The 13,036-nt window shown below is 42.1% G+C and overlaps 1 protein-coding gene across 1 annotated transcript in view; it reads right to left on the bottom strand.

Moving 5' to 3' along the window:
* The window catches only part of REDIC1 (regulator of DNA class I crossover intermediates 1), a 97,920-nt gene that overhangs the window by 31,201 nt on the left and 53,683 nt on the right, over nt 1-13,036 (bottom strand). Inside the window, 4 exon segments of the mRNA XM_062195236.1 lie at nt 1,560-1,635; nt 9,414-9,474; nt 11,180-11,249; nt 11,485-12,014. Of these exon segments, the coding sequence (XP_062051220.1) occupies nt 1,560-1,635; nt 9,414-9,474; nt 11,180-11,249; nt 11,485-12,014 (737 nt within the window).

Raw genomic sequence — 13,036 nt, 5'->3', positions numbered from 1 at the left:
CAGCCCACCTCTCCTCCAATTCCTACCCATTCCTCCTCTCCTACAGTGGCTCCAGATTTGGTCCCTCTGTCTAATCTCAGGTTACAAGCAAGGTTACACGCACTTCTGGCCCTAGCCAAGAATCACAAATTTGAAGCCCGAGACCAGCCAATTACAATTAAGTCCTCACAGCACCTGATTCCCTCCAGACCCCACCAATTGACACATTACCCTTTTTTTCTTTTTAAAGATTTATTTGAAAGTCAGAGTTCCGAGGAGAGAGGGAGAGGGAGAGAGGAGGAGAAAGGTAGAGGAGTAGAGGGGTAGAGGGGTAGAGGAGAAGAGTGGAAGGGTGGAAGGGTAGGGGGCGGGGTTGAGGGAGAGCTCTTCCATCTGCTGGTTCACTTCCTAAATGGTTGTAATGGCCATGCTGAAGCCAGGAGCCAGAAACTCCATTTTGGTCTCCCACAAGGGGTGGCAGGAGTCCAAGCACCTGGGCCATCTTCTGCTGCCCTGCCAGGCGCATTCCCATCCCCAGTGTGCCACAGGGCTTGTGATGAGCTCGAGCCACAGTGCAGCTGCAAGCTCTCTAGACATGGATGCAGGCAACGGAGCTTAAGGAGCCCAACCTATGACAACTGCTGTGGGGAAGGCTATACTCATATTTGGGGAAATAGGAACTCGTCAAAGGAGAAACAAGCCAGGATCAAGCATTACTGACTGCATCCCCACGCTGAAAGCCTCTCCGTCCCCTCCTACGAAATCATTCTTCCAGCACTCCTCAACCTCTTGGGGAGCTCAGTCTTTTTCTGGCTTCTCTTCTGCTGCACACCCTCCAGTCTAAAATGCTGTGGCTTCTCAGGGATTCATTAACTTGTGTTCTTATTCTACAGACTTTCCTTGCAGCTATAAACATTCAATTATCATCTATCCATTAAATACTAAAAACCCTCTCTCAGGCCTTATATATATAAACGCCCACATGTGTCTCCATGCAGACCACAGATATTTCAGAAGACCCTCAGCTGAGCTCAGCAGCTCTCAGAAATCTGTTCCACTGCTGGATCAGTTAGAGTAATGCTATGCACTTCAAGTGGAGAATCTGCGTTCCCCTCAGCCAACCAGAAAAACAAAGGAAGAAAAGTGTTCTTTTGAGGGAAATTGCCAGTAAAGAAGTAACAGAATAGCAGACTCCATAAGACAGAAATACAAGAAGACAGGTGTGCAGCTGCCATCTGGTGCCACCGTCACCCACCACAGCATTTCTGCCTGTGCCTTGCAAAACTGTGACTGCTGATGTTGGCATTACAATCTGTGGAGTAACTCACACGTACTGGAGCTCTATCTGCATTGGGCTGCTTCACCCAGGTGGCTACCATCACTCCCTCACAGATGGTAATCACCCAACGGCATCGTGCAGCACCAGAACTGTGACAATCAGTACTCACTTAGACTCACTGCAGTCTACCCTGTAAGACCCAGGGAAGAACCTGCCTGCACTCCACCTCTCCAGACCCAAGGGCCCGTCTAAAATCTCCCGTGTACCTCGAAGCCACTCTGTAATACTGGAACAAGGTCACCTTCCCCTTTCCCAGCTCTAGGAGTAGGGCTTTCTATGCTGTAAGCCCCAGCACAGTCACACTCTCTCAGCAGGCACTGGGGAAAGTCACAACCATGTCACACAGTCCTAGAACAGGTACTGCTGTCACAAGTCCCATTATGGTTCAGGTTGCCTATTAGGACAAGAGACAGTTCCCTCAGTGTCCCACAGTACAAGAATCCTGGTGTGACTAAAACGCAAATCTCAGCCCAATGAAGACAACACACCCTATGAAGCCCACATCCACTTTAAAGCCATACTTCTGTCTCCATGAACTACAGACTGGATAACTGCTTCACTTACAGACACTGCCGACACCAATCAAAGCTGAAGAAATCACTCAGAGATTACATTAGGGCTCACCTAGAACCAAAGCCAAAGCAACAAGGCAAGAGATACCTTGTGTTCCAACTACACAAAAAATCCTTTTCCAACAAAACCTACTGCATAAAGACTAAGGGGCTTCTGCACTAGACGTGCAGGAGTCACTGTAGGGACACAGAAAACAGGAAGCAACAGTAAAGCACAACACTTTCATAAGACGTAACAGTCCTCCAGAAACAGGTCCTGATTTGATGGAAACCTATGAAATGCCTGAAACAGAAGTAAATGTCCAAGGGAAACTCAAGTGGTGAAAGAGAACACAGGTAGTGCAAAGAAATAAGGAAAACAACAGGTGATGTGAATGAGAAATTCAGTAAGGACAAAAACACATTAAAACACAAATTTTGCAGGTGAAAAATTCTATCAATAAAATTAGAAAGACAACTAAGAAGTTCAACAGCAGAACAGACCTAGCATAAAACAGAACTTCTGATCTGGGACAAGACTTTTGAGATAAACCAGTCAAATAAAAACAAACAAAGGATAGGAAAGGAATAAAGAAAGCCCACCTGAAATACAGGATACCAATAAGTGACCAAGTGTTCACATTATGGGGGTTCTGAAGAAGAGAAGGCATGAGGCACTGAGAGCCTACTAAATACAATTCAAAAACTTCCCCAATCTCAAGAGATGTGGTTACCCAGGAAGATCAAAGGACTACAAGGAGACAGAAACGAAAAGCAAAGACTGTCTGACATATACTGCAGTCAAACTGTCAAAAGTTAAGGACAGGAATTGGCCTTGTCATCCAGCAGGGTAAGCTGCTGCCTATGACACCAGTATTACATATAAGCATGGCTGGAGTCCTGGTTGCTCCACTTCTTATTCACCTCCCTGCCACTCATGGGAGACTCGGACAGTGTTCCAGGCTTCTGACTTCAGCCTGGTCAAAATATGGCCATTGCAGTCATTTGGGGCATGAACCAGTGGATATAGTATCTTTTCTCTCTTTGTCTCTCTACAACTCTGCCTTTCTTTCAACAAACTTAAGGACAAGGAGAGAATCCTAAAGACAAAGAAAAAGCATCAAGTTACATATAAAGTCAAGTCAATTAGTCTAATAGCAGACTTCTCAGCAGAAATCCTACAATCCAGAAGAGAGGTAATACATTCAAACCTTAAAAGAAAAAAATCTTCGGGGCCAGCACTGTGGCTTACCAGGTTAAGCTTCAGTCAGCAGGCTGGCATCCCATATGGGCACTGGTTTGATTTCCGGCTGTTCCACTTCTGATCCAACTCCCTGCTAATGTGCCTGGGAAAGCAGTGGAAGATGGCCCAAGTGACGAGCCCCTCCATACACATGGGAGACCTGGAAGAAGCTCCGGGCTCCTGGCTTCAGCCTGGCACTGCCCTGGTCATTGCAGCCAACTGAGAAGTGAACCAGGGAATGGAAGACCTCTCTCTCTTTCCCTCTCTGTCTCTCTTGTCCTCTCTCTGTAACTCTTTCAAATAAATAAAAAATAATAAAAAAAAACTTCTAACCAAGAATATTACAACCAGCAAAGCTATCTTTTAGAAGCAAAGAATCAATAAAGCACTTCCCAGATAAGCAAAAACACATCCAAGAATTCAAGACTTAGAAGAAATTCTGAACACAGTCACACATTAAAAGGTAACACGGGGCCAGTGCCGCGGTGAAGCAGGTTGATCATTCCACACAGCTTTGAGTACTGGCTGCTCGGCCACTGATCCAGCTCCCTACTGGTGCTCCTGGGAAAGCAAAGGAGGATGCCCAAGGGCCTGCTTGAGCCCTTGCCACCACATCGGAAACTAAGACGGAGTTCCAGGCTTCTGGTTTTGGCCTGACCCAGACCCAGTCAATTTGGCCATTTTTGGAAGTTAGCCAGTAGACAAAAGATTTCTCTTTCTTCCCCTCTCAGTCTGTAACTCTTTCTAAAATAAATCTTTACCAAAAATAAAAATGGAAACACATGACACTATCAAATTCACTAACAGCAGACACACTCAGTTACCAATCAACAAAATGACAGGTGTTACTTCTTATCAATCACTGATGACTTTCAATGTGAATGTACTAAATTCCCTAGTCAAAAAATACAGGTATGCTAAATGGGTAAAAAAAAAATCAACACCCAACTATACGCTGCCTTTAACAAACTCATTTCACAAGTAAAACTACACACATCTGAAGGTGAAGGACACCAAGAAAATGAAACCAAAAATGAGCGTCAGTAGCTGTAGTCCTGTCAGATGCAACAGACTGTAAAAAAGACAAGGAGGGCATTACAGAATGACAAAAGGTTTGATTCAGTAAGAATAATCATAAATATATATGTACCCAACACAAGACCACCAGATATATACATCAAATACTACTGACCTAAAGACAAAGAGAGACTCCAAAACAATAATGGTGGGTGACTTCAACAAATCACTGCCATCAATGGAAAGACAATCCAGACCAAGTATCAACAAAGACACTTTAGAGTTGAACCGTACTTTTGAGATAATGGACCTAACAGACACTGACAGGACATTTCATCCAACAGCTACAGAGCACACATTCTTCTCATCAGCAAAAGAACTATATTCTAAAAGAGACCATGTACTAGGCCAAAATTCCAGTTGCATTCAATTTAAAGATTCAGATCATACAACTTTTCTTCTCAGACCACAAAGGAGTAAAACTGGAACTCAACAGAAATAACTGAAAATTTAGAAATGCATGGAAATTAAACAACATTCTATTTAATGATCAATGGAGCACTGAACAAATTAAAAAGGGTATAAAAAACTTCCACAAAAGAAATGGGATACAGCAAAAGCAGTATTAACAGGAAAGTATGTAACAAGTCTTACACTAAAGACAGAAAGATATCAAATAAATGATCTAAACATGAAAGCATTTCCCTCAGATATGGAGCAGGACAAGGTGTGTAATTTCATCACTTTTAGTAAATTTAGTTCTGGAACTACTAGCAAGAGCCATTAGAGAGGAGAAAGGAAGAAAGGGCATCGAAACTAAAAACAGGAAATCACAATATCCATGTTTGGGGGTCACATGATGTTGTACATAAAAACCTAAACATCCCACGAAAAAGCAATGAATAGAACAATGCAGTTGTCATAGGTTACAAAATCAATGTGAAAAAAAAAAAAACACCAATGAAAGAAATCATATTCAAAAAATGGAAACATATTCTTTGTTCATGAACTTGAAGAATACCATTAAAAAGTCTTCATTTCCTAAAACAATCTACAGATTAAATGTAATCCCTATCAAAATACCAATGCTACTCTTTAAAGAATTAGAAAAGACAAGCAGAAAATCATACAGAATCTCAAAAGACCAAAAACAGCCAAACAACGGAGGAAAAAAAAATGTCAAGTTGGAGGCATCACAATAACGGATTTCAAAGCATACTACAAAGCTATAGTAATTAAAATAATAGGGTGCTCGGCCAGCGCTGCAGCTCAATAGGCTAATCCTCCGCCTGTGGCGCCGGCACACGGGGTTCTAGTCCCGGTCGGGGCGCCAGATTCTGTCCCAGTTGCTCCTCTTCCAGTCCAGCTCTCTGCTGTGGCCCAGGACGGCAGTGGAGGATGGCCCAAGTGCTTGGGCCCTGCACCCCATGGGAGACCAGGAGAAGCACCTGGCTCCTGGAAATAGGGTGCTGACAAAACACACAGATCAACAGAACAGAATGGAGAACTCAGAAATTAATTCACTCATAAACAGCTAACTGATGTTTGACAATAGCACCCAGACCATACACTGAATACGTATAGGAGTCTCTTCAATAAACGGTGCTGGCAACACTGAATGTGTGTATACAGAAGAATGAAACTAGCTATCTCTCGCCACATACAAATATCAACTCAAGATGATCCAAAGACCTAAATGTAAGACCTGAGAGCTTGAAGATGCTAGAAGAAAATGTAAGGGAAACATTGTAAGACATTGGTGCAAGAGACAACTTCTTGGACAAGACCCCTAAGGCACAGACAACAAACGAAAAACCTAGCAAATGAGGTTACACCCAACTCAGAAGCTTCTGCGCAGCAAAGGAGTCAACACAGTGGAGACATCAAAAGAATGGGAGAAAAATTTTGCAAGCTACTTATACAACAGATTAATATCCAGAATGTAGCAGCAACTAAAAAACTGAAAAAGAAAACAAACAAAAAAACCAAACAACAACTAATGTTAGGAATTAAGCCAAGAACTGGGCAAAAGATCTGAATAGAATATTCTCAAGAACAAAAAAGAAATTCAAATGGCCAAAAAATAAATAAATAAATGTTCAGCATCACTAACCTTCAGGGAAATGATGCAAATCAAAACCACAATGACACAAGGAGCTAGCAACTCCCCCCTGACAGAATGGCTGTTATCCAAAAGACAGAGAGCAACCACTGATGGTGAGGATGTGGAGAACAGGGAGCTCTTTTTTTTTTTTTTTTTTTTTTTTTTAGAGTTTGCTTATTTATTTTAAAGGCAGAGTTACAGAGAGGCAGACACACAGAGACAGAAATCACTAGTTCACTCCCCAAATGGCCACAATAGCCAGAGCTGGGCTGATCCAAAGCCACGAGCCAGGAACTTCCAGTTGTCTCATGGGGTGCAGGGGCTAAGGGCTTGGTCCATCTTCCACTGCTTTCCCAGGCCATAGCAGAGCGCTGAATTGGAAAAGGGGCAGCCAGGACTTGAACTGGTGCCCATGTGGGATGCTGGCACTGCAGGCAGCAGCTGTACCTGCTACACCACAGCACTGGCCCCAAAAGGGAACTCTTAGACACAGTTGATGGGAATGAAATTTAGTGCAGCTATCTGCAGAAAACAGCATGTAGATTTCACTTAAAATTGCCAAATGATCCAGCAATCTCAATACTGGATATAGTACCAAAACATGAACACACTGTTTCAGAGATACATGCTCCACTATGTTTACAGCAGCACTGTTCACAATGGCAAAAATATGGAATCAACCAAGGTGTACATCATAAGATGAATGGATAAAGATAATGTAGTCTATGTATGAAATGGAGTATTACTCAGCCATAGAAAGAATGAAATTCCTTTTTTTTAAGATTTACTTATTTTAAAGGCAGAGGGAGGGAAGAGAGAGAGAGAGAGGGAGGGAGGGGAGGGGAGGGAGGGAGGGAAAAGGAGAGGGAGGGGGGAGGGAGGGAGGAAGGGAGGGGAAGGGAAAGGGAGAGAGGGAAGGGGAGGGAGGGGAGGAGGGGCAGAGGGAGGGGAGGAGGGGCAGAAGGAGGGGAGGAGGGGAGGGAGAGGGAGAGGGAGATAGATCTCCCACCTGCTGGTTCATTCCCCAGATGGCCACAACAACTGGATCTCAGCCAATCAGAGGTCAGGAGCCAAGAACTTCTGGGTCTCCCACATAGGTGTAGAGGCCCAAGCACTTGGGCCATCTTTCACTGCTTTCCCAAGCTATAGCAGAGAGCTGGATCAGAAGTGGAGCAGCTCGGTCTCGAACTAGTGCCCATATGGGATGCTGGCACTACAGGCGGCAGCTCTACCCCCCACGCCACAGCGCCGGTCCTGAAATTCTATTAGTTGCAGCAAAATGGGTGGAATTTGAAGACATCATGATGAGTGAAACAGTAATTTTTTAAAAAGATAAATGTCTTTATGGATGAGTTCGGCTACAAATAATGTTTTATTAACATATATTTCAAATACTTGTCATTCAAACTGATAGGAATTATATACTACTATAGTTTTCATGATTTTGTGACTTTTAAAATTTACTTTATATAAGAGAAGTTGAACATCTTTTCATTTTATTAGTTCAAATCCCTTGCATACTTTTCTGCTGGACTATGTTGTTTTTACTTGTTATGTTTAACTAACTCTTTAGGTAGTGGATCCATTAGCCTTTTAACTATAATGAAAATTAAAAACACGTCATCTCAAAAAAAATTTAAAAATACAAAATTGGTTAACAGAAACATAAATTACAAAGTACTTATTGGCACAATGAAATAACAGTATCTTTCTACAAAAGTTGAGTTTATGGAAGAAAGTTCAGAGAAAATGATAGCCAAATTTTACTGCATAAAATTAAAAAAAAAAATAGCAACTACTGCTAGGAAGGGGAGGAAAGGTGAGAAGTGTCATCATGGGCTTAGCTTCTGCCTGACCACCAATGTGTCTTTTACAAGGTGCCAGTGCCTTCTGTGCAGACTTCTGTTTTAGCAGTTTATCCGAATGTACTCCATTTTGTTCCTGTCTAGCTAGTAGACAAAAGGTTGGTTTCTTAAAATTTATTTATTTTCAAAGAGTTACAGAGAAAGAGAAAGAGAAAGAGAGAGAGAGAGAGAGAGAGAGAGAGAGAGATCTTCCAAATGTTGGTGCACTCACCAGGCAGCAGCAATAACCAGGGCTGAGCCAGGCCACAGCCAGGAGATTTTTCCAGGTCCCCCACATGCTGTCAGGGGCCCAAGAACTTGGGCCACCTTCTGCTGCTTTCCTAGGCCACTAGCAGGGAGGTGGGTCAGAAATGGAGTAGCCGGGACACAAAGCAGTGCCCAGATGAGATTCCGGCAACAAGCAATAAAGCTCTTCCCACTAGGCCACAAAGCCAACCCCAACAATAGTTTCTTGAAGATAGCTTCCAGGTCCTTAAATCTCTGTACTTCATAGCCTAATGCTTAACAGAATGCAACCTTCATGAGAACAAAGACCCTGGTTTTTCACCATTTTATCACCAAAATCTATTATAAATGAGACATCTAAGGAATGTCCAATTAACAGTCACAATATGTGCTCTTCAACATTTACTGAAGAAAAAAAGAAAACTATACGGTTGAAAAATCAGATATGACAGATGTGTGAATTCTGGCTCAAGTGTGTGACCCTGAACAGCTTATTTAACCTCTCTATACATCAGGATCAGACTTTAGTGAATCAGAACATATACACTGGGGCTGGTGCCTGCAGTGCTGGCATCTCATGTGGGCACCGGTTCGAGTCCTGGCTGCTCTGCTTCCAATCCAGCTCTCTGCTGTGGTCTCAGAAAGCAGTGTAAGATTGCCTAGGTCCTTGGGCCCTGCACCCACGTGGGAGACCTGGAGGAGACTCCTGGCTCCTGGCTTCAGATCAGCGCAGCTCTGGCCATTGTGGCCATTTGGAGAGTGAACCAGAGGATGGAAGACCTCTCTCTCCCTCTCTTTCTCTGTGTAATTCTTTCAAATATTTAAATGCATAAATCTTTAAAAAAATGTATAAAGCTCCATGTGATGTCTAAATAATTACATCATATAAAGCACATAACAATTTCTGAAAAGGTGTTTTATTTCTAGACCTAAGGTGTAATGCTTCCAGTATAAAAAAAATATAAGAACAGAATTCCACCTAAGAAGAAATTTATGAACAAAAGCTCACCTTACATCAAAGTATGATGTAAATATGAAAATAATGATACAAACTGACACAGCTGGAATGACACAGAATAATGTGCTTTACCTGACTATGTTCAAAGCCCCTTGGCTGCTCAGAAGGCACTTCTTCCAAAGGAATCTTACTCCTAAGAATTATAAAGAAGACAGGTTTATAAAGAAAGATCTTATTTTTCTTTGAATAGAAGAATTACAAAAACAAAGGAAGAGATAAACAGAGAAACACATCTTCCATCTGCTGGTTCAGATCCCAAGCACCCACAACAGCCAGGGTTGGGACAGGCCAAAGACAGGAGCTTCAACCAGGTCTCCAACAGGGGTGACAGGGGCCCAAACACTTGGGCAATCTTCCTCTAACTTCCCAGGCACATTAGCATGGAGCTGGATCAGAAGTGGAATATCCAGGACTTAGGTGTAGTATCTACATGGGATGCTGGTATTGCAGGCAGTGGCTTAACCCCCTGTGCTGTAACACGAGGCACCACATAAGACAGCCTGAAAGTGTGATGTATTCCTTCTGAAAACAGTGGTCCTAAAATTTGACTTCAGATCCGAATTATATGCAGAGGTTCTTAAAAACAAAAATTCCTAAGCTTCATGCCAAGGAAACGATCTATTACAAACTCAGTGTTTTGTAGTTTAAAACCACCTGCTCTGGTGGACACTGAATATAGTGGCTAAGAGGTCATTTGGGATGCCCACATTCCACATTGGATGGCCTGGATTCAAGTGCCAACTCCATTTCTGATTCCAGCTTCCTGTCAACGCACACCCTGGAAGGCAGCAGGTGATGGCTCAAATAGTCAGGAATCTGATAGTCACGTGTGAGAATCCAATAGAGTTTGGACTATTGGCTTCAGGCGGGCCCAGCCCTGGCTGTTGCAGGCTTTGGAAGAAGTCAATCAGCAGATGGGATCTCTGTCCATCAAATAAATTAAAAAACTTTTTTAATTCACCACCCCCTCAAGTACTTTGGATCTGTAGCCAGGTTGAAGAACCATGTTATAAATCACCTTCATAATGTACATTTTAAAGTTCAAGGTCTGACACCCTTTTTCATTGAAGCTTCTAGATAACCAAAGATTTAACAACAAAAAATTCAATTTGTTAATTTTAAGGACTGAGTTATGAATCTGTTGCAGTTCATTTGCAGGTAATAACGCCAGAAAAGATCGCTGATCTGCTCACTTATGGCACTGATACTGAAGTCTACTACTTTCTTCTCTGATTTTATGCAATCAAGCAATGCCCAACCCAAGAGCTGCACAGAGACAGCAACAGCAGAAAGCCACAGTATGCTTCTCTTGCCAATAATCACTCCTACTCACTTCTATTTCTTACTATAAACTCAAAGAATGACACTCTGGGAGGAATTTGTGCTTCTTGAACACGTAAGTCGATTTTCTCCAACTACCATTCACTATTGTTCAGAGAAGACGCCTGAGGGTTAGCAGAGCTGAGTGCCAAACTTCCAGTCAGGACGATGATACCAAGACTCTGACAGCGGCTTCTCGGAGATCAGGCTGCCCACCCCAGAGAGCAATATGCCTCCCTCACTTTGTATCAATTCCACCTCCAGCAAGTATTAGAGTAGTATAAAAAGTACAGAAAATGGAATTTAAAGATAAGCTTATTTCACTACAAAACATTTCTGAAATCCATATATTTGGGGGATCTTCAGGATTCACAGAAAAATATTAAAAAATGATGAATTTCAAAAATTGGTACACCAAAATTAACATATTTTAATTCATTTTTGCACAAACTATTTGAAATACCCTCGTTTTATGCTAGATACTGAATTCCATCCCAAATATACACCTGAAAACTTACACAGAGTTCTCTGCATGTCTCTGGATACTTTTCTGTGGCATCTTCCCTTGGCAATCATTTCCAAGTTTTCCTTCAAAAATAAAAGTATAGTCTGATTTCATTTTTAATTCAAGCACATGACACATACAGAAGAAAATCATTAGTCCATAATGCCAAAAACTGGAAAGTTACTCTATTTTCAGTTTCACATTTCTCTGAATAATACATACAAATATGTATGTATGAGTACACATAAAAACACATAAAAAAACTGAAAACAAGTTTTAAAAGCATAGATTCTTGCGTTTTCCATGCATAACACTAACCTTGTTTTTCAGAGCTGGGTGGGTAACAATTCATCTCAAATGGCACACAAAGATCACTTATTCTATTATCACTGTACTCCTTCCAGAAGTGTTCCTTTGCCTGACACTTTTCTGGATAGCTTGTCTTATTAAAAGTAGACTTACTCAAAGGCAACTCTGGGACTGTAAAAATGCTTCTAATGCCTCTATCAGTGGACGGATTCTGATCAGACCCAGCAATGACACAGGTATCTCCCACACCATCATGCCTGCACTTGCCAAACATTTCATTCATCTTTTGTTGATCTATGTTTAATAAATTGATCATATTCTGACTAACAAAAGAGTCACAGTTCTCTGACAGAAGAACAGGAGCTGGCTGGTTCACAATTCCAAGAAAAGGTGACAACTCTTTTCCATTTTCTCCCCAAGTATGTTGTACAGACTGTTTTTCAGCAATTAAATGTGACTGTTTTCTCTCATTCATGCAACCATGTTCTTCACCCGTAATTAAAGTTGATCTTTCAGTGATGAGATTTCCATTTCCTGGACTTAGGAATAAATAAAAACACTTAGCAAGAAAAACATAGATCATCTTCATCTGTAAACACTGGAAGTTAAATTCTTAACATACTGAACAGCTACAAACACATACCTAAATTTTCATTTTTTATATTTAATAAAATTTCTTTGCATGGAAATTTGTCTAATATGTCCTTCTAATGCCTTACTGAATATAATCTATACTCATTTTTTATTTCAACATGAAAACTGAATGTGTGGTTCAATTTAATATTATATTAATAAAATAAAATATGACCAACCTCCATCATGTCTTCTGTAATAAAGTCTAGCAAAAAATAACATAGACAACCACTGTATATGACTGCTGGTCCATTTAGTCAGAAACTTTGGAAACCACATAGAAAAAAATTGTCCCTGGTGTTAAAAGCATCAAATCAAGTAGCTGTGACGATATTGTAACAGATATTTCTCAACCTCCTAAGTATATTAAAACAACTGGGAAGTTACCAAAGAAGAGTATTAGATAGATACAAATATGTAGCTAAGTAAGAAAGTAAGAGTTAAGGTGAATTAGGTGAATTAGATAACGTGGAAGGCTCCTGCTAATTCAGCAACAGTAATTCTATGTGAAATCCAACCTGAGGGCTTAGAGGGGCCAGGATGGCAGTACAGCAACAGGTGGTTCCACGCTGCACGGGCATAACAGACAGCTAATAAGGAGAGGGGGACGCATGCTGGCAACCGAGTCCAGAGAAATCTGGGCAGAGAAGCCCCGGAGTGCAGCAGAGCCTGGGCAGGTACTCGCTGAGGGAGCAAACAGAACGGGAAGAGGCGAAGGCACAATGGAGGCGCAGCAAGGCAGGGCGAGACGCCATACCAGGAGACGGGCGCTGCCCAGGCGCGATCCAGGGGAGAAACCCTGCGTCCACGGAGCTGCACACAGCGGCAGGCGGGGAGCCTGCTGAAAGCATCTAAGCTCCCAGCGGGAAGAAAGAGAAGGTACAGGGCAACAAACCGAGAGGTCGGCACGCCCCGTCCATCTACGTCT

Source organism: Lepus europaeus, chromosome 6 (genome assembly GCF_033115175.1).
Source record: "Lepus europaeus isolate LE1 chromosome 6, mLepTim1.pri, whole genome shotgun sequence".
Lineage (NCBI taxonomy): Eukaryota > Metazoa > Chordata > Mammalia > Lagomorpha > Leporidae > Lepus > Lepus europaeus.
The sequence above is the reverse complement of the archived record's forward strand: the minus strand, read 5'-3'. Positions and strand labels throughout refer to the sequence as shown.